Below are 23,068 nucleotides of genomic sequence, written 5' to 3'. Positions count from 1 at the left end.
TTGTCCTTGGGGGAGGAGAAGGAGAAGCAGAGGGAGATGAGGAAGACCGTGAATACGGTTTCCTCCATGGGCTACTTTCCCGGGTGCGTCGTCTGGTCTCTCTTGGCACAGAGCCCTGGGTTGAGGATGCAGCCATCTCTCTACCAGAGGGTGATGGGGAAGATCGCTGTGCAGGAGTAAGGGACGCAGGGCGCTCTTTAGAGCTGCATGCGCTTAGAGAAAGGTGCACAAAACTTGCAGAACCTGCCGTTAGTCAGTGCCTCCTTGGCGTGCTCTGGCCCCAGGCAGGAAGAGCATCTGCCGTGCTTGTCCTCAATAGGCAGACTGGCCCTGTATGTCTCACAGGGATAAAACCCAGGCATGATACAAGAAGCAAGCAATGCAGTGTACAGTATACAGATGTACAGGTGCTGCCTCAATCTGCTTATATATAAGACCCGAACTAGACCGGTTTGGTACCGGACCGGGGACGTGAGAACCGATCAGTAGCAAGCCATGTAGGATCGGGTCGAAACTGGGTCAGTTTGATGACTTTAGCACAGGTTCGGTACAGTACTCAGCACTGCTGAGCCCAAGCAACAGGCTGCAGTGCACAATATACACAAAATTAGTAATAATAACACAGTGTAATAATATTGCTTAATATTTGTGTAAGCACAATAATTGCGAGAAAAAATTAGATAAGCAACAAGTACTTATGTGAACCAGGCTCTACTGTCAGGTCAGTCTTGAAAGGAAAAATGGCGCTGAGATGTGTGAGTTATGCCCTCGGGGGCGGGCCATGACTGCGTCACAGGCTCTGCAAGCAGCTTTGATATATCTATCAGGTTTCGGGTCTTTAAGAAGTAAACACCCATACGGCAATTTTTACATTTCATACTTGAAAAGGAACAAATTATCCTGGGCCCTACTCAGTTTGCTTTTCCAAAACTCTGCTTCCCTTTGCACCAAAATCCCACAGGTGCCTCGTTAATTACCTCCCTAAAGCTTTTAACCATCCCATTTATTTTCCTGGCTGATATAATAGCATGACAAAAAGATCACATTTCCCGCTGTCCGACCTTTTATTCTCCGACTTTGATTGTCTATAATCACCGCACAGCTGGATCTAGCTTCTAAAGCTGCTCCTTCACCTCTGGCCCAGATCATTATTTCATACTGGGCACCCTATTTATTATTACACCTGTTCTACTGTTTCTCTTTACTTGCATCTCCTTTCCTGCTCTTTCATAACATTTCCTTTAAAAACACAAAGAAAGGCCAGTTTTAACCCTGGAGACTGCTATTAGGAAACAGCTCGGAGATGACGAGATAAGCCAGAAGGATTTCCAAGTGTGAAGGAACTACACAAGATAATAATTACAGTTGCTTCATGGAGTTATTTTTTTTCGGTGTGTCTCTTGTTGGTTGGTTTGGTCAAGTCTACCAAACTCACTCCAGAATCAGGCATCAAGACAAGAAGAGCTAGGGAATTTGCTTACTGTACCACCCACTGTAGTTTTAGAGGTTAAACTAACAGCAGTAAACCTTGGACAGCCAATGTACAAAAACTGAAGAGAGAGTCAAGATCTATTCCACACTCAGGACAGTGTATCTGAGAATCCGCTTGGATACATTTCCATAGCTCCACCTCAGTAGAGATGGAATAATGTGACTGCATAATTCAGCTCATGAATATGTGAATATTGAAGAATTTGTGCCTCAACTACCCCGATCTGAAGAGACCACCAACCCCTTAAGGGTAAATAAGGTGAATGAGAGACTGCTGGCAAAGACATCCAATTGCGCCATGCATTCATAGGTGACCAAAATCAGTTGTGACCTAGAGGTAAAAGACTAGTGGATTAAAAACATTGTCCTAACTACTGTTAGAGTTTTTACATACTTATAACTGACTATCCTTCTGTGGTCTGTGTGTTTGCATTTAGGTCCCATAGCAATACTAAGCAGAAACACAAGACTTATTGATATGCTTTTTTTAGTCTACTCAGGTATTAGTGGAGGGTCAAAACAAAACAAGGTGGTTGCAAGTTTTGAAATAAAGTGACATGAAAGGTATTGGCTACAAAGTGAAAAAAAGGCTTTTCTATTTCCAGTAATTATAATGGACTGTATGCCATTCAAAGAAAACAACAATTTATTTTGTCATATAAAACCTTCAAAATCTACTTGCGTTGTATTACTTTTCCATGTGAGAAGTTACAAAGTAGGTCAGATGTGAAGCCTGCTTGTCTGCCTGGATCACAGTCCCTGCTGTTCCCTGGTGATCTGTATCTGTTCAAAGCCATATTCATCTCCTAAGTTTTTAAGCAAACAGCCAACGTAGGAAGAAATGCGCCAAATCCCCTGGACGAAACACAAGGTGTTTTTAACATCTGTAGTAGTACTGCACATAACACTGCTGGCCTCGTCTGACAAATATAATTGCTAACAGACTGCAATCTGAAAATTCATAGGAAACGTCTATCCAGCCTGTTGACCCAGCAGGAACATAGAGCAGTACAACAAAGGACGCGTGGAGTTTTACTTTTACAGGATGCAGCACTCCCAAGAAACAGTACAAAAATATTCAGCCGAATACCACAGTGCAGACAACAGTATTTCTGCTCAATGTAACCCTGCCAATAAGTCACAGTACTACAAAGTATGGTGGGGCTTGGTCAAACATGGGTTTTTCATGTTTAAATATCCTTTCAAAATACAAATAAATATCATATTCTTTCATTTTAAACTTAATTAAAAAATTATATTAACCATACTACCGTAAAAAAAATCTCAGAAGTAAAATAAAGCAAATACCCCCATCAAATTACCTTCTAAACAAGGGAGAGAAACATGCTTTGTGGTGTAGAATGTGTGTTATGTATTAAAGACATAATTTGTGTATTGCTTCATGGAATTTATTTATTTATATAAAATATTTAACCTGGAAAAGACTCATAATGATGATTCATCTCACTTACATGGGTGTCCAGAGAGGTCGTTCTTTGACGTTTATTAATTATGTTTTAGGAACGAACATGAACATGGTTGTTTTGGCTTCTGAATATTTCAAGTACTGCTTGTTCAGATTTTTTTTTTTTTTTTAATGGCGCTGCTACAAAATGTGACAAAGATTCCCACTCACCTATAAAATGAGGTAAAGTCGACTGTGGAGTGGCACTTCTGAAACTCCCAGGACTTGAGTTTCTGGCATTCGCGGTGGGCTCGGAACTTGACCTTGGCGGTGCCGGGACAGAGGTAAAGCGGGGGCTTCTTCCGCGGCAGGTTGCACACCTCATTGGACTCCACGCGCCATGTCTCTGCAAACTCGTTCACGTCAAACTTAAAGTTGCTGTCACCACCGATGAGGTCATCTCGCTTGTGCCCGTTATAGTTCCCGCACAGGCCGCACATCTTACCCTTCAGGTGGGGGGCAGCCATGACCTCCACGAAACTGTCCCCATCCCACGAGATCACCAGACCTGAAACACCACCCAACCGCACCTCCTTTCAGATTTCACCGTAAATCAAGAAACCGGCTAAACATGCAATTTTTATCCAAGTCCATCTACGTGTTTTTGTTTAATATTAGAGGTAAAACTATAGTCAAGAAGAGAAATGTGACACATCCAGTGACACCGATGAAGGCTCTAGCCAAAACATTTGTCTGCTTGAATTAATTTCTTTATACCTTTACCACATACTTTCATGATTAATTGTTGGAAGTTGTGAATATTCACTTTTAAAAACGTGCACATGATAATATTCAACAACATCAATTGTTCCCCATCAGATTTATTTTACATGTTTCTGTTTTATTGTATTTATATTTACCTATATTTACAGCAAGGATCAACACACCACCACCATTTTCAAATCATTAAAATAGGACCCTCTACCTTTTAGGATGTTAAATATCATATAAAACACCCATTCAATGTTACTTTTAAAGAATATATAAGGTCATCTGTCTCGTGTAATGTAGCAATCTGGTTTGACATTTTTAGTTTGGATGATCTGTAGGTGTGTTTATACACTATCTAGATCAAACACTGTGACACCATCCATAACTGCTTTGTGCTGTCATCAAGTCAAGAGCTCACAGGCTTTGGATTATAAATGTACATTATGTCAGGATTAAAGGGAGTTGTCCCATAGAGTTTTATAATAATAATAATAATAATAATAATAATAATAATAATAATGCATTTCAAAGAGAAATTTGACTTAGTAGCCAATACCAGTACTATTGAACGATTTATATTTTGTAAGCCAACAAATTAGTTCCTGAAAAGGCATAGTCACCCAAGTGCAGAAAACGGGTCAATCCAGCAAACACAATTTTTTGTGAGAGGGTGTCAAGCAAAGATGACCTAAAAACAATCCGGCTGTCGCTCTTGGATTATCAGGATCACAATAAACTCAAAACTGAGGGATCAGGCAAACTTGTTGACAATGCATGCACCCCACAATCCAGTAGAGCCATTGATTGTATAGAAGGCCACCGTGGCTGGGGCTAGGAGCTCACCTGTCTTCGTGGTCAGTTTCAGTAAGTACCCGTCCAAGTCAACACGTATCTGTGCCGTCTCATGAGGCAGAGATATCCGAGTCCCGTTCTGTTTTACTGTGAGGTGCTGGTGCAGGCTGATACTCACATCAGCTGAGATAAACTCCACTGACTTGGTCCAGGAGAAGGAGCGTGTTTTACGGGCATCGTTCTTCACTAGCACCTGAAAGCTAGCTGCCGCCGAGCAGTCTTTGGCCAGAACGTACTTGCAGGTCCCCTGAAAGTTAAATGTCCTGCCATCAAAAGTATTGTAGTGAGGGTCTCCAAACACAGTGCAAACTCCAGGTTCTGCGTGTATCAGAAGAAGAGAGCAGGAAAGTTAGTGTAGTGTACAGAATTCACAAAACAGCAAACATCTTTAATAAAATATTATAATCTTAGCCGCAGGACGTAAATGAGACTCATCTTGCTGGAGCATTTGAGTTATTCCAGGCACAATTTACAGGTAAAGGTGCGTCTGATTCAGCTGCAATAATCAGTAATGTTGGTATTTACGTTAAAACTGGAGTTAAGCTGGCGTTGTTTTAGTAATGTTTTACATTACTGCTTTAAATTGTGGTGTTGTATTCATTATTATCCTGCTGTACAGTGCTTTGTGGCCAAATTTGGTAACTCTTAGCTGGAAAACTGTAACTGAAAAACACTCTCAAAATAATTAGCTCCTGTATGTTCCTACTTAGCTCTACCAAGGTGGATTTGTCCATTAAAATCCTGCACAAACACTGAACCTCAAATGTTCAAGCTGAAAAAAATATAAAACGAATAAAATGAAAAAAAAAAAAAAAAACTTTCTGCCTGAAAACGTTTTGTCTTAAGTGTATAGCAAGTGCTTCTCAATTATTTTACCCATTCAAATCAAACTAACTTATGTTTTAAAAATGGAAAAGATGGGCATATCAAACATAGATATGAAGTCTATACTATATCAGAGTTATGTCTTTCAGTACGTTTGGTTGATACAGTTTTAGGAATCTACATTTTAAATTAACGGTTACACAAAGTTTATAAAAATATATATTTTAAAAAGGAGTATAAAATAATTCTTTGTTATGAAAATCTGTAAAATAATTACTCTAACTATAGAAGCCTTGCAAGAGATGTGATTAATAGATACATTTCTAAAGCAACAGTACTTCACAACACATTTTAAAGACACAATTGTCAGGGCATCCCTGTGTCTGCACAATTGCCCGTGACCCACTGAAGGTAATTACAATTTTTTGTAACAGCTAACCCAATAATATAAATCAGTGCTGGTATGGTTCCTAGTAGCTAGTTAATCTCAACACTTTGTCAAATCTGGTCCTAAATAATACCAATAATTCAGCATCAACAGCGTGGCTCTGTAACCCATTCCAAACACTCGCCACTCTGTGTGAAGAACTGTTTCTTAACCTCTGTCTAAAATCTGTCTCTGTGCTGCGCTTAAAGTATACTCTTTTTAAGATTTTAACTCAACCTATCTTCATAGGTCATTCCTTTAAATCCTGGTTCCTTTATGTAGGACTTTCTCCAAGGCCACAATGTCCTTTTGGTAATAATGTAGAGAGAGGGAGAATGTGCCGTACTGTACCCCCATACAGCACCTGATTTGCCATGATGGTCTGCCATCCAAATACTAATCAGACCCAGACTAGCTTCTGATTTTTGACAATATCAGGCTCTAAAGTAGAAGTTATTATTATTTGTTTATTTAGCAGACGCCTTTATCCAAGACGACTTACAGAGACTAGGGTGTGTGAACTATGCATCAGCTGCAGAGTCACAACTACGTCTCACCCGAAAGACGGAGCACAAGGAGGTTAAGTGACTTGCTCAGGGTCACACAATGAGTCAGTGGCTGAGGTAGGATTTGAACCAGGGATCTCCTTTCTTTAACCAGTGGACCACACAGTCTCCTTGCTGAAGTAAGATAAAAAAAATCTGACTAAAGGTCTTACCAAGTCTATTAAAGCTCTTAATACACAGCTTAACCATCCTCAGTCAGATTCACCATATGTTTCAATCCTCACGTCACTTTTGAAGACAAATCTGTTTTGGAAGGGCATTTTTTTATACAGTTTAACAGGATACGAGTTGAGATTTTTAATAGTTGATCTTCAAACGTCCTGTTTTTATTTATTTATTTATTTTTTTTTTTTTTTTATGAAGAGTTTGATTGATTTAAGAGTTGTTAAGTGTTTTGGGAGGATTTGGCATACACAAACTTAATACTATGATACTCCAAACAGCATAAAAATCATTCAACAAACAAAACAAAAACATTCCAAGACATATGCCAGTTTGGCCAAATTACCCCTATAAAAGTTTACCACTGTAAATTTGCATGGCAATTTTCCTGTTTTTCTCATGGTTATACTATGAATTTATCATAGTTAACCAAGGTTTGCCATGTTTTTTTAATATGCTTTACTGTGAGCGACTGGTGCACAAGATGTTGCAGTGCAAGGAGGAAGTGATGACACATTTCACTCCATTACATTTACCATTCCTACAAAGCCTTTGCAATGCTTACCTTTGATTTACCATGTTTTCACTGTTCTTTATTACACTTGTGGCTATGCTTATATCTTTGTGGTATCATAACTGTAAGAGCAGTCATTCCTTTATTTGGTATCTGCATTTTTTTTTTACAAATTGAAATAATAATAATAATAATAATAATAATAATAATAATAATAATAATAATAATAATAATAATAATAATAATAGTGAATAAATAACTTACTCACTTTCAGTGCAAATGGGGCAGCAACCATTTCTGTTGAGAATTTTACCCTGTGGGAAACAAAATTACCATACAAGAATTAGCGTCCCCTTCCGTCAGCTTCCATTTCATCGTGTGTGCTTCAAAAATCATAAAGATGGACAAGCGCACGGCAATACTGATCTGCTGTATACTCACAGAGGGGCAGCTCTTTATTAGGGCACATTGTTTGTGGTGGCACTCGACCTCCCCCTTTACACAAGCGCACAGTGTGCAGTTGACAGAGGGCCACATTTCTCCATCCTTAACGAAATAACAAAAATGTGTATTACTTTGTGTCATTAGTATTGATTATAAAAAATTCAAATTTTAAAAACCCAGTGTGTTTAGGGGTTAGAACAGGTGCTTTCAAACTAGAATGCCAAAACAGTGGTGACATTGTGTGTAGGCAATGCTCCAGAAATGTAATGATTTTGCAGTTTTCCTTCCCACTTACTCACCCTGTAGATTTTATTCCCAGACTGGCAAAACTTGACCTCCTCAACGGGAACATATGAGACACAAGGCTCACAGCAGAGCTCTTTGTTGCTACGGCAACTCCCAGAATGAGAGCACTTCCTCTTACACACCACTGTGGAATTCTGGGATTGAAGAGAAAACCTAAGTCTTAGTATAATAAGAGCAACTTGTTCTAGAATGTTACAGAAGTTAATGCTCGTCACCTAAAACCAGTGCCTCTTTTCCTCTTGTTTGTGGGCACCACTTTCGTGCCTAGAGCAAAAACTGTGAATTCAGACAATAAAAACACGAATGAAAACCTGAAAGAATGATGCAAATCAAAACTAAAAAAAGCAATAAAAAAAAAAAAGATGTACTTGTTTTTCAAATAAGATCAATTAAGTAGAGTACACCTCAGGCTAGGGATTCCACATGAAGGCCCTGGTATTCACCCTTTCAGATCTTAACAGTTTTATGCATGTAACATTCACTGTTCATCTAAAACCGTACTACATATTTTTGACCACGTTGGCAAATGAGATGTGTAGCAAAGTCTGGGGAAAAGTGGTAGAAGGAAAGTACATAGGACATCGAGGATGCAGAGTCTGTATCCTGTAGGTAAAGATCAGTTGAAACAAGGAGGGAAAAGAAATGTAGCTCTACCATTTAAAAGTGAGCTAAATAACTACACTTCCCAAAATGCCTCAGCTAGGAGTGAGGGAATGATTGTCCTGACAATAAAGACAGCTGTGGGTAACTGATGGGACCAGCACAGGTATAAAAAGGACAGGTTAAACAGACCTTGGATGGCTGTGCTACAGAGAGGACCTGTATGTACAAATACTGTAAAGGTTTTGGTGACCTGTTTTGCAGATGTGTATTTATGCAATGTATTATTTGTGTCAGCTGTCTTGGATTAGCTCACTGACTGGATGTTAGGGAATTGAAATAGTGTTTAGTTGTGTTTTTATTTGTGTTCTTAAAGACGCAGTGTGCTATTTGTCAAAGCGCCCTGCTGAACAAATAAACACACAGGTATTCTCCGTTAAACTATACTTCTGTTATCCACGTGTCCAATATCCACCACCAGTGGTAGCAGGAACCCAGAAATTGTAATTTGATCTATGCTCCAGTGGTTTAAAAAGAAAGATTTGTGTTACTCCTGAAAAAGCCCAATTCCCCTTACAAGGGAAACAAATCCTCTCGTTGAAATAAAAAGCTCTTCATTTGGCAACGAAGATGAAGAAGATTCAGGCAAATCCTGTGGATTATCCAAGCAGCAGCTCACCGTGCAGACACAAAAAGTGCAGTTGTCGTATGTGAAGGAGGTCCCATTCTCATACACCTCACTGTGAAACAAGCAGCTTCCGAGCAACAGATCAAACACTCTCCTTTGACCTAAAATAGAAAAAAAAAAAAATGAATTTAATTATGTGTGTGTGTGTGTGTGTGTGTAACAGGCAGTGTTGCGCACTGCCCTTATGGGTTCTGTTCTGTCCCGTCAGTGAGATGAGATGAGGTGAGGTTAAAAGCTCTGAAACCACGAATGCAGACAAGCCATGCTCTTTTGCATTTTGGTTAAGACCCTCACTTGCGCTGCACGGGGTCGCCGGTTCACGCCCAGCCTCAGCCCTGTTACATATACAACCAGCTTCACAGTTTTGTCGAAAATACATTGGTTGCAATTTTGATTACAGGGCAAACATAACCATGTAATAACACATTAATAACTGGGTAACTACCAATGTTTCTTGCACTTATTGTATGTTGTAACTACTGGTGGAGTAAACGTGTAGTTTCATAGAAACAGCCTGTGACATGTTACCATGTATTTACAACTTGTAAAATATTGTTCACAAGGTAATTTCCATGAAAATACACAGTTACCTGTAATTACATTATTAGAGCAGGGACCCTGAAGAAGGCAGAAAGCTGAAAAGTTTTTCAACAAAACAAAAATAAAATTCTTGATAATTACCTAAACATTTGGGGCAACACTGCCCTGGAGGTGTGTGGCTAAGGTGCTGGGGACAGGAAAGGACGGGACACACTTCCTTCACACACTGAGTCCGACCTCCCTGGAAGGAAGCACAGCAAGTTACACACTACAGTTCCTACAATGTATCTTTGAGAGCACAGACGGTAGAATACTGTTCATACCCTTCATGCGAGCAAACTTTGCAAACTACTACCTGTCGCAAAGACAGGGTTAATGTCTGTCAGCAACCATATGTGTGGCCATTCTCCAGTTAGTGCAGATTGGTGCTAATTGGGGAGTGGCCACCTGCATAAGAGCAGGCCGAAAGCCTGTGGTTGTGGAGAGGGAGTAGATGAGTGTTTTTTGTTATCTGTGTGTTGCTGTATTGTAAAATATCAGTGAAGGCTCTGCCCACCCTGGACAAGTTTGGTGGTGTTTTGTTAAACCTTTATGTTGGCCCTTGTGCCCTTTTGTTTGTTATTTATGTTATTTTGTTTATTAAAGTACACATCTAGCGCTTTTCACTGCAGTCATAAGTCTGAGTGTCTTTCCTGCCGCTATCCTGCCACACTACCCCTTTTGACAAAACTTGTTTGGAGATGTGCTCAGTTCCTGTTTTCCCAATTCATTTACACCTTAATGTGGAGGTGTGTTATTGTATAAACACTACATCAGCACATTTATAATGCTGGCCCTTTGGCAAGATGCTGGTTATTGGTCCAATTTCTAAGGCAGCATGAGTAAACAGCCTTAAAATGAAAGTGGAGTTCTGCGGCTTGTGGTTTTCTTTATGCATTTTTATACTGTATGGTACCTGGGGGAGAAATGGCTGGTTGATAGCTAACTCTTACCTGATGTGAAAAACACTGAGAGTAGATGGCGAGACACAGTGCTCTTTCTCGCATAATTTAGGAAGTACTATAAAATATCTGTAGCAAGCACGGCTTTTAAGGTTAATACAGTGCTACCTCAATCTTGCTATCTATCTTAAACATAAAAAATAGACAGAAATATTGAAAACAGTTCATTATTGGAAGGGCCCTTATACAGTATAGTACAATTTGCTATCAACATGCTCTAACCGTGAAATAACAAGAGTGCACTACAGTAATTTAATTAGATCAGAATTACTGACATTTTGTTTTTAGCTCCTCTATCTTAATTAAATGTATCATATCATTAGGTTATAGCATGCCCTACACCCCCCCTCCCCCTTCCCCTCCCAAACTATACGCTGGGATTTTTTTTTTTAAGCCCTTGAACCAATTATTATTTCATACACTTCATCGGCCTGTTGCCATGCCTCCTTGGCATCTGGGCTCATCAGATGCTAGAAGCTAAGTAAGGCTTGGCCTGGTTATTACTTGGATGGGTGACTTCCAAGGAAAACCACATTTTCTACAGGAAATGTATTTTGTTAGCTCAATAGTGAGAGGAGCCTTCTTGAAATAAATACATATGTATCAAATGTAAGTTGTTACAGAACACATTAGACACTTTAAAGTTGAAATAGCTGTAGCGCCCCTTGCATTTAAAAAAAATGTTTTAATCTGTAAAAATAACACGTACAAGCATTTAGAAATGTTCTGTTTTGCTTCCAGTTTTAACAGAGCTTGACAAGGTCATTATTATCCAGCTGCTGCAGGCAGAATCTGGAGCATGCCTGTTTGGCACACATGGTGAGTGGGCCGTCTAGGAGTCTGTTTTCTGATTAAGCGGTAAAAGGACATCAGGGAATTTGATTTTAGTTTAAAACTGAAAGAGACGCTGCAATATGTAGTGCTAAATACAAAAAGGAATGTTTTTTGAAGAGTTTAACAGTTCTTTGAAAACTGAGAAAACCGTGAATAACACCCTCTAAAGCAGATGAATGAGAGTTTTGTGAACTGAAAACTTGATTAAACTTAATAGGCTTAAAAAAAATAATAAAATCCTTAAAAGTCCATAGGGCCCATTGTGATTGACCCCCCAAAAGAGGTTTACTTAACTGTCAAGAGTGAAAGAAATCCTTAACCTGAAGGCTACCCCCTACGATGGGACAGCACAGCGACGAAGAGCTGGCCTAAAAATTCCAGCAATGCATTAGCTCAGTTTCCTGAGATAACCCTTAGATCTTGTCCTCAAACATCGGTTGGGGGGAGGGTTGGCGTCAGCAGCGCGACAGTCTGCCAGAGCTCAATATCACTACACCCACTCTCTCAGCAGGAGGCGTCCTGACCCTCCACAACCCGCTGTACCTCCGCATTCCCTGCATACCACATCACATGCCAGGGAGCGTGGGAAGTTCTGACTGGATGATGCATCTTCCAAATCACCCAAAGGTTCCGATTATTTTAGGTTGTTATACTGTATATACTGGGACTGGGGGTGGGGGGATAGCCAAACTATCTACAGGGTTTTACTGCTTTAATGACTTGTAGTTGTGAGGCCCATCAGGAGCAGAATTAAAGCTGTAGAAAAATCATTTAGTTTGAAAATAAAGTCAATGGAGTCCTTATAATTAAACACTAAACTAGAGTGCAGCACTGAAACCCAGGAAGGCTTTCAGCAGCGGTAGATACGCCACTCTAGACTTCCTGTCCTAAAGGAGAATCCCAAAACAATAGTTTGGGGCTGAAGATTAGCTTCTTAAAAGTTGAGAATTTTATTTAACAAAAGAAGCAGACATGGCGGTTAGAGCTGGCAGTTAGAGCTGAGCTCTGCTTTACTGATTACTGCTCAGGAGGACAGTTCCTGCAATTACAGGCAGGATCCATCAACAGACTGCTAGCTGCTCAACACTAGCTAGGAATTAACATACCAGCACCCAAACAACAGGTTCCATATCAATCATCAATAAAAATGAAAACACAGACTGCTACCACCTGCTACTTAATACCCAGAACTCCTGAGTCACTGGTTATGTTTTAAAGCTGCAGAGCCCCCCAGTCCTGTTCAGTTGTACACTGCACATAGAGGGCTAGATTCTCAAACCAATTATTCAGAATTGGTATTAACCCATTTTCTTCTGAAAGGAATAAAAACGTGTTAATATTTGGAAAACAAATATGAAATAACTGAATATGAAACAAAGACTATATACAAGGTTGTTTATTTCTGGTTTGGCTACTGAGTTATTTTTTTCTGGTTTGATAACTTTTGAGGGTGTGTTTTTTTTTCCCCTTTCTGAGAAAACAAATTGCAAATGCTGCTTTGAAGTCAGATCTGCCTTACAGTACGGTATGTCACAAGATAGCTAACATGCCTAGAGGATATAAATACAATGGTCAAGGTTCATTTTTGTTATTTTGATAACATTTTACAGAAAATATCTACTATTTTAATTTCAGCAGTGGATTTTGGGGGAAAACAATTAAAGAGTAAGTAGACATGTTTTTTTTTTTTTTTAACCATGTAGGGGTACTACTTCACCTTTGACTATCACTGGTAAACTCAATGTGAGCAGGAGAATTTTTGTTTTAGGATTGTTCAAAATAAGATGCAATGGAATCTTCTGGAATCAGACTATTTGATTGACAGTAAGGGAACTAGTGATTTATTATAACTGTTATTGATTGGACTGCCTTAAAATAGTCTGTGACCAATGATGAGGAGTGTGCTTTACTTACAGCGCAGGAGCATTTCACACATCTGTTCCCTTCAGGACGGAAGTCCTCCCCCTCACGATACTCGCTGCCTGCAAAGATACACCCTGCAGAAACAGAGGCTCAGTCAGACTGGGATCCTCTCAGAAAAAACACCTCCAATATGAGGAGTCTTCAAAACAAGCCTAAATGCTTGAAGAACTATCCTTAATCACACATTAAACTGTATAATTCCTGTTTGATATGAGCTCTGGATAGGGCTTCAAGTAAGCTTGTTTTAAACAACATAGAGTGCTCAATTAATTGCATATTAACTAACTTTTTTATTGAATTTACCCCTTATTTTTCAAAATGAAAAGGGCAGGAATGACTGAAGGTAAAACTGGTTCTTGCAATTAAATGATATACAGAAATGAGGTCAAATGAATCAGTTACAGGAAATCCCAGAATGAATTCCAATACAGCCCTATCAGTAAAGTCTAGTTTAGAAGATGCAGTGGTACCTGGGCATGTTGGGCAGCATCTTCCTCTCTGTATTGTAGGATTCCTACAGTGCACCACACACCTCTGCTCAGACTCCGTCACTACGCCCTCCTGTTAAAGAACACATCAAAGACAAGTGTGTTTAGAAATCGGGAAGCCAAAACTATCAGTTATTATCTAAATGTGATGTAACAAGGCATTTTTTGGCACACAATTCAACTGAGTCACTCTCTGTAGCATGTAGCATTCGTAGTTCCTTCATTAAAGGCTACACTGTTTAACTACAAGCACAATCCTTCAGGATAATTTTGAAAACTCACAAGTATAAAAAGTATTCATAACATTTGTTACAAACCAAAAAGTATTGAAATTGAAAATTCAGTGTTTCAATTGCAGTATCTCTGACACTCGTAGCTATTGACAGTATTACTGTAATTCTTGAGATCATTTTATTGCAGCATTCTAGTAACACATGTTTTGATAAAGTTTTACAAAATGATTTGAAGTATGTGTACTATAAAATCAATCCAGAAGCAGTGTCAGGTTTTATTTTAAATTGATTTACTTGTATGTATACAGACGTGCTCAAATTTGTTGGTACCCCTCCACAAAAAACGAAGAATGCACAATTTTCTCTGAAATAACTTGAAACTGACAAAAGTAATTGGCATCCACCATTGTTTATTCCATATTTAATAGAAATCAGACTTTGCTTTTGATTTTTTATTCAACATAATATTGTAAATAAGAAAACAAATGAAAATGGCATGGACAAAAATGATGGGACCGCTAACCTAATATTTTGTTGCACAACCTTTAGAGGCAATCATTGCAATCAAACATTTTCTGTAGTTCTCAATGAGACTTCTGCACTAGGTAGTTTGGCCCACTCTTCCTGAGCAAACTGCTCCAGCTGTCTCAGGTTTGATGGGTGCCTTCTCCAGACTGCAAGTTTCAGCTCTTTCCATAGATGTGCGATAGGATTCAGATCAGGACTCATAGAAGGCCACTTCAGAATAGTCCAATGTTTTGTTCTTATCCATTCTTGGGTGCTTTTAGCTGTGTGTTTTGGGTCATTATCCTGTTGGAGGACCCATGACCTGCGACTGAGACAGAGCTTTCTGACACTGGGCAGTACGTTTCGCTCCAGAATGCTTTGATAGTCTTGAGATTTCATTGTGCCCTGCACAGATTCAAGGCACACTGTGCCAGGCGCAGCAAAGCAGCCCCAAAACATAACCAAGCCTCCTCCATGTTTCACTGTAGGTATGGTGTTCTTTTCTTTGAAAGCTTCATTTTTTTCGTCTGTGAACATAGAGCTGATGTGACTTGCCGAAAAGCTCCAGTTTTGACTCATCTGTCCAAAGGACATTCTCCCAGAAGGATTGTGGCTTGTCAATATGCATTTTAGCAAATTCCGGTCTGGCTTTTTTATGTTTTTCTTTCAAAAGTGGAGTCCTCCTGGGTCTTCTTCCATGGAGCCCACTTTCGCTCAAAAAGCGACGGATGGTGCGATCAGAAACTGACGTACCTTCACCTTGGAGTTCAGCTTGTATCTCTTTGGCAGTTATTCTTGGTTCTTTTTCTACCATTCGCACTATCCTTCTGTTCACTCTGGGGTCGATTTTCCTCTTGCGGCCGCGCCCAGGGAGGTTGGCTACAGTTCCATGGACCTTAAACTTCTTAATAATATTTGCAACTGTTGTCACAGGAACATCAAGCTGCTTGGAGATGGTCTTGTAGCCTTTACCTTTACCATGCTTGTCTATTATTTTCATTCTGATCTCCTCAGACAACTCTCTCCTTTGCTTTCTCTGGTCCATGTTCAGTGTGGTGCACACAATGATACCAAACAGCATAGTGACTACTTTTCTCCATTTAAATAGGCTGAATGACTGATTACAAGATTGGAGACATGTGTGATACTAATTAAAGAAACTAATTAGTTTGAAATATCACTATAATCCAATTATTTATTATCTTTTCTAAGGGGTACCAACAAATGTGTCCAGGCCATTTTAGAATATCTTTGTAAAATAAACATTAATTCATCTCTTTTCACAGCTTCTTTGCTTTATTCTATGACATACCAAAGGCATGCAAGTATACATAATAAAATAGCTTTTAATTTCATCACTTTTCAGGAGGAATGAAGCATTATTTCAATGAGCTGTAAGGGTGCCAACAAATTTGAGCACGTCTGTATGTATCTACCCAGCTACTTATATCTACATTCTTGTTAACAGTTATATATCAAAAGGGATACAAAATAATGTATCATGTATTTAGAAATACTAAAAGAAACTTAAATTCAATGACAAATGTTTCAACTAGAAGTAATTTTCAATGAAGACATCGCTCTGTATGTGAAACAAAGTTAATGTATAGGGCATGCAATATATTTCATCAAATAAAATAAAGATAGAAATTGCAGATAAATATTCAACAGCACTTATTACAAGTAAAGTTGTGCCCAGTCTATTTATAAATCCTGTATCAGAGTCTCTGGTATTAGCAGCAGGGTTGTACGTGCTTTGAGTAGGGAGGTACCAGTACTGAAAGTTAAAACCATGTCTGTAACCCGACGATCTCAGCCCAGCCCTCAGGACTCTCCAGCCAAGTTTACACCTCCTGGATGAAGCTGGAAAACTGCAGCAAAGGCTGGCTGTCAAGATTTGATCTCTCAGTTCGTCTGTTTATATTAGCTAATACCACAGCCAGCACAGACTAGACTGCAGTTTCTCAGTAATAATGGATGCAATGTTTTATTTTACATTGTTTTTTTGGGGGGATATTACTCCTATGGACATGTTAGTCAAGAACTTAAAGCTGCAGTGTCCAAGTTGTACACTAGAATAAAATCTCTTGCTGTCCGTTTACTACATTCTTAATACAGATCTCTACTAAATCAGAAGGCAGACAGTTAGTGGAAGCCCAGGTTGTTAACATTCCCTGAAGGTAGTTTTAGCTGTAATAACACAAGCTACAGCTATGGCCAAAAGTTTTACATCACCCTATAGAATTAACTAATTTTGCTTCATAGTCAAATTACATTTAACAAAATCTAACATGAAATATTGTACTACTATTATGGTTCCAGTAGACTTTTGCAATATCATTTTAGGGTTGTTTTTTTTATTACATGATGTTAAATAAAATATCTAAATTATGTTCATATAGGTTTTATTTATTTATTTATGTATTATTATCTCAATCCTAAACGTCTAGGTGATGCAAAACTTTTGTCCATAGCTGTACATATCTCTGCAAGCCAAACTGACATGAGTCTACAGTGTGGAGTAGTAGTTAGGGCTCGGGACTCTGACCGGAGGGTTGTGGGTTCAGTCCCTGGTGGGGGACACTGCTGCTGCTGTACCCTTGAGCAAGGTACTTTACCTAGACTGCTCCAATAAAAAAAAACCAACTGTATAAATGGGTAATTGTATGTAAAAATAATATGATATCTTGTAATAATTGTAAGTCGCCCTGGATAAGGGCATCTGCTAAGAAATTAATAATTATTTCACGCTTATTGCAGCCTATGAAGGGTATAAACAGCATATTTATGCTAAGCATTAGTTTGGGAACCATGTCAATGCTATCAAGAGATTTTAGAAACTGAAGATCATAAGAGGGAGTATCTAAGCTGTGGAAACCGTTATCAGGAGATATTAAGGCGCCAAAGAGCGTGGTGATGGAACTTGGAAGCTTTCTAACAACTGAGTGGGCAGCCAGTGTCAGGGCTTCCAAAGCCATATAACATGCTAACATGTATATGTTCCAGTGTTTAGTATTGCTACAGCATTACAGTAAAGATATTAGTGTCTGCACACAAGGAAAAAAAACATTTTACATCGTCACATCAAAGAAAACCTAAAAACATTCCGCAGCATCTGATTTTACGATGCCCAATTCAAAATGTGCCTTTGACCCATTCCGTCACCATGGCCCACACAGACTGGGGCTTTCAATAAGAGCTCACCGTGCAATCTGTGGTATGCCCTCGCGTTAGACTAACAGGGAGGATGACTTGACAGATTGAAATCCATACTCTCACACAAACTGATAAGCAAACAGGCCATTAACTTTATCTGGAATCAGCCAAATGCACAAGCACAAAACACAAGAAACTTGTTTTGGCGAATCAGATACATTGTATCTCTGGAAATGAGCCAGTTACCAGACATGCTCTACCTGTTCTCACGGCGAGCAGCATATACAGCCGATAAAACGCCTTCATTGTACAGCCCTCTTATCTTTGATTTCCATTCCAAATAATTATTGTTTCCTGCGTTCAGTTTTTCTTTCTTTTCCCCTGGGATTAAAAGATAGCTACTGACGCAACTAAAACAAAGTGCCCAACAACATTAAACTTTGTTATTCCTTTTTGTTTTAAGAGACTTGTAAAGTGGCGCTGTCTTATTTTCACTTCTGTAATTGCATGCATTTCAGTTCAGTAATTGCAGTTCTGTAATGGCAGTTCTGACTTGCTCTGCGGTGAGAATCATACTTCAATTATTTGTTTGTGCAGCTGCTCAAATTGAGTCAGTCAGAAGTTCACAAACTGATCAATTTCATCAGAGACGGTGGAAGAACCTCATAAATTGTCACCAGTTTATGCATTTATATAATATTACATTATAAATTGGGTCTGTGAAAAACAGTTCCTATTAAAGTGAATCTGACAACCGCAATTTGTGCGAATGACATGCAAAGCTAACAAGATGGAAATGGTTTGTTACTCTGATAACCCATCGGTATCACACAAATAGCAAGCCAACCATTTGTGTGGTGAGGGACTATCCAAATAACACAAGCTTGATTATCCAAAGCAGACAGAATATTTATAAAGGGATATTGAACCGTAAAAGAAGCAGGGAGTGATAAATAATCACTTTAATGACATACAATATCTGAGTTCATGTGTAGCTCAATCATACCCCATTATCAAACTGTATCTAAAGTATAGTATGAAGTGCTAAAATCAGACCACCTGATTATTGCTGACTAGAACTCTATATTTAATTAGAAAACAGCCTATTCTGTCCCTTTTTATTCAACTTCAGACTCTAAGGACCAAGTCTTATTAGGGGAGGTGCAGCTGCAGCCCCCTAGTCCAGGACACACACAAAGTTTGCAGGCAACCAGACCTGGAATCCTTTCAGAATGGACTTGAGCAGCCAAAAAAAGACAGACAGAGAAAGACAGTGTGACTGCCAGTCTCAGGAGAGCAATCAAGACAGACACCAGACAGTCCAACCCCGTCCAGCTGCGGCTGGACATGACCTCTCCAACCCGAACACACAGGAGCCTGGAACAGAAATGCATGTTTTATGCATTTACACTGTTTTACACATTCATTTTAAACACTACAGTGTCAAAACATTTATAGACCTGCATTTCACAAATATTGTAAAAGACTAAGCATAGTCAATCCAATGTGTTTAAAATTGAAGGGGAGATAATCCCAAAATCAAGATGGAGCACCTTCAAACCAATGTTCATACGAGTCTCCGCCTGTCCCATGAGCGAGCACATTTCACAGATGCTCCATAGGATTGTATGCTTCCAGCTTCCACAACATGGGTGCTATCATAAAGAAAATGTGCTTTCCCCCCTGCATATTGACCTGGCTAGTTAGTCAGATCAATTTTGAAAATGCTGAAACTTTCTGTGAACAAGCCCATTCTCTCAAACAGGAGAGGGGTGTTTCATTAATTCTAAGCTTTGACTGTACAAAGCAAAGGTCTTCAGAGAGAAACAGTTATCCACCCCTATAAGATATCCCCTCCAGAGTGATTCCATATGCAGTGCATAAAAGCTCAACTTGTGGGTCCTAGTATTGAGGTTGAAGCAAGATGGAGGCTGTAAAATGTCTGTTATCGCTTCGTAATACACAACCGCGGTACCTCGTCTGTTCCCTCCTTCCATCTGCCACCTACGTGAGTCCAAATGCATCCAAGAACAGAAGAAAACAGCTCTTGTAATATATAATCTTGAAAGGAGAGTGCCTTCATTCTGACCAAAGGAGCAGGAGGAAAGAATTAATCCAGGCAGATGGGTGGACAGTGCTGCCAAGTTTACCTGGCAGTCCTCCCAATAACAGACCATAATAAATCACAGCTGGCTCTCTCTCAGCCACGGACCCCGAGGCAGACATTTATTGTTCTCAAAATCTAAAACAAAATGGCCAAATGTGACAGAGAAAAAATGCACTTTAAACAGTGTTTAAAAGGGACCAAGAACAAAGTACACAGAAAGAGTACTTGGAACTCCAAATGCAAAAAAGTTAGAAAGGCCAAGAGAGAGATAGACATGAACATTGCCAAGGGGGCTAAAACCAATTCCAAAAAGTGTTTCCAATATGATAACAGAAAAATAACATTCAAGGAGGAAGTAAAATGTCTAAGAGATACAAATGGCAAAATCATAAATGAAGAAAAAAAAATAGCAAATATATTAAATGATTACTTTTCACAGGTTTTTACAAAGGAGGACACGGACAACATGCCCGACATGTCGACCTGTTCCTATCCAGTTTTAAATAACTTTATCATAACAGAGGCAGAAGTGTTAAAGGGACTAGGAGCTCTTCAAATAAACAAATCCCCTGGGTTGGATGAGATCCTCCCAACAGAATGCAAAGAAATGAAAGAAGTTATTTACAAACCGCTAACCAAGATCATGCAACAGTCTCTTGACACAGGGGTTGATCCAAAATGGAAAATTACCTATATGGTAACAGTATCCTGGGAGACAGTCAGCATGGTTTTAGGAAAGGGAGATTGTGTCTAACTAACCTGCTTGATTTATTTTGAGGATGCAACATCAACCATAGATAATGACATGGTTTATTTAGATTTCCAGAAAGCTTTTGACCAAGTCCCACATAAAAGATTACTTCTAAAACTGAATGCAGTAGGGATTCAAGGAAATCCATGCATGCACATGCACATGGATTAGGGAGTGGTTAACATGTAGAAAGTACTGATTAGAGGAGAAACCTCAAAATGGAGCTAGGTAACCAGTGGAGTACCACAGGGATCAGTATTAGGTCCTCTGCTCTTCCTAATCTATATTAATAACTTAGATTCTGGTATAGTAAGCAAACTTGTTAAATTTGCAGACAACACAAAAATAGGAGGAGTGGCAAACACAGTTGCAGCAGCAAAGGTCATTCAAAATTATCTAGACAGCATTCAAATAATGACATTTTATAGAAAGGTGCAAGGTACTGCATGCAGGCAATAAAAAATGTTCACTATAAATACCATATGGGAAGATATGGGAGATACTGAAATTGAAGAAGGAATCTATGAAGAAGATCTGAGTTTATGTTGACTCAGAAATGTCTTCATCTAGACAATGTGGGGAAGCTATTAAAAAGGCCAACAAAATGCTTGGATATATAATTTAAAGTGTTGAATTTAAATCAAGGGAAGTATAACTCATCTAGAATACTGTGTTCAGTTCTGGTCACCTTGCTACAAAAGGATATTGCTGCTCTAGAGAGTGCAAAGAAGTGTGACCAGAATTATTCCTGGTTTAAAAAAGATGTCATATGCAGACAGGCTAAAAGAATTGAATCTATTCATTCTTGAACAAAGAAGACTATGCGGAGATCTGATTCAAGCATTCAAAATTCTAAAAGGTATTGACAATGTCGACCTAAGGGACTTTTTTGACCTGAAAAAAGAAACAAGGACCAGGGGTCACAAATGGAGATTAGATAAAGGGGCATTCAGAACAGAAAATAGGAGGCACTTTTTTTACACAGAAAATTGTGGGAGTCTGGAACCAACTCCCCAGCAATGTTGAAGCTGACACCCTGAGATCCTTCAAGAAGCTGCTTGATGAGATTCTGGGATCAATAAGTGAGATTCTGGGATCAATAAGCTACTAACAACCAAATGAGCAAGATGGGCCGAATGGCCTCCTCTCGTTTGTAAACTTTTGTTCCAAATCTTTAAACAAGCATCTGCGCTCAGAAACGATGTGCTCCTCATTCATTATAGGAAATGCGCAAGTCATTTCAACAGCCATGCTTGTAACAGGAAAAACATCGCCATCATCTTCTTCTTCGTCTTCGTTGAGTAGTTCTGGTAGTAGTATTTTGACTTGTTATTGTTCATTACCTTTGTCATACATTAGTTGTGAACAAGAATTTATTTTAGTTTATGCTTTAAAGGTCTCACTTTGTATTTGTGCTTGTATTATTGAGAAGCTACCTTTGACAGCCTATTCAGGCAATAAGTAAATAATAATAATAAAAAAAAAATGATTACGGTCTTTCAACTCAGGATTCAGTTCAACCATAATATGAAGCGAATGGTATACCCATGCTCTCATCAACAGCTATTTACATGCAAGAAAAAGGACATTTTTAAATAAAACAAATATAGTTGCAGGGCAGGGCAAGATTCTGTTTACCTGACATGTGCTTGTTATGCACGGTTTGGACGGTATCTGCCACTTCATGGAGCTGTTGTAAGACTTCCCTTCAAACTGGCAACCTATACCAAACAGGAAAAGTGTTGAGCTGCTTTCTCCAGCTTTCAAAAGCCTACATAAAACCTGTACATTCTGTCTTGAAAAAATGTCTTATTGGATTTGCAGTAAAGATGGCCATCTCAATGAACATCACTTTTGTTAGTTTTAGCTGAGCCTTATTGGATATAAAAGTAACTGGCCAATAAAGCAGCCATATGTTGTAAGGTCACATTAAGGTTGTTTGAATGAAGGGTTTTAATAAGTGTTGGGAGAATGGTCAGGTTTACCATTTTATTTTAAGAAATACCAACATTGTTTTAATACGCTGAGTGCTATGTTGGCCCATGGTAACTTAGACTATGGAATTCCCTGTCCCTCTCTATCAGGGACTCTGGTTCACCGTTTTTTAAATCTAAACTAAATACACACTTTTTTAAAAGGCATTCTTTTAAGTTGGCCTTTTCTTTTTATTTTTATTTGAAAGAGGTTTGGGATGGCTTTGGCTGTAAAAGGTGCTATGTAAGTCCAAGCTTGTTGTTGGTGTATCACACCAGTCAGTGGGCCATATTATAAAACCAGCAAGAAGCTACTTGGAATTATACATTAACTGCGCCTTATTTCTTGCTACTCTTATACCATTTACATTGTTTTTATTCCTCTATTTTCATTGTCCATTGCCCTTGCCTAAACTTAGGTTCCAGTGTGTTAAAAGGGATAGCCTACAGTAGCTGTCCACAACAAACACATCCCCTATTTCACTCTTACTGTAATTAGGTCTA

At 39.0% G+C, this 23,068-nt stretch overlaps 1 protein-coding gene across 3 annotated transcripts in view; it reads right to left on the bottom strand.

The window, feature by feature from the left end:
* Positions 1-23,068, bottom strand: part of LOC117394721 (BMP-binding endothelial regulator protein-like) — a 45,482-nt gene that overhangs the window by 12,732 nt on the left and 9,682 nt on the right. For all 3 annotated transcript variants that reach the window (XM_033993210.3, XM_033993211.3, XM_034920785.2), the window contains 10 exons: positions 22,230-22,312; positions 13,820-13,910; positions 13,341-13,423; positions 9,733-9,832; positions 9,043-9,152; positions 7,757-7,897; positions 7,455-7,559; positions 7,282-7,327; positions 4,511-4,837; positions 3,128-3,464 (listed from right to left, as the gene is read on the bottom strand). In XM_033993210.3, the coding sequence (XP_033849101.1) occupies positions 3,128-3,464; positions 4,511-4,837; positions 7,282-7,327; positions 7,455-7,559; positions 7,757-7,897; positions 9,043-9,152; positions 9,733-9,832; positions 13,341-13,423; positions 13,820-13,910; positions 22,230-22,312 (1,423 nt within the window). The remainder of the gene's footprint in view (positions 1-3,127; positions 3,465-4,510; positions 4,838-7,281; positions 7,328-7,454; positions 7,560-7,756; positions 7,898-9,042; positions 9,153-9,732; positions 9,833-13,340; positions 13,424-13,819; positions 13,911-22,229; positions 22,313-23,068) is intronic.

This window comes from Acipenser ruthenus, chromosome 3, assembly GCF_902713425.1.
Source record: "Acipenser ruthenus chromosome 3, fAciRut3.2 maternal haplotype, whole genome shotgun sequence".
NCBI lineage: Eukaryota > Metazoa > Chordata > Actinopteri > Acipenseriformes > Acipenseridae > Acipenser > Acipenser ruthenus.
This window is presented reverse-complemented; position numbering and strand designations above follow the sequence as displayed.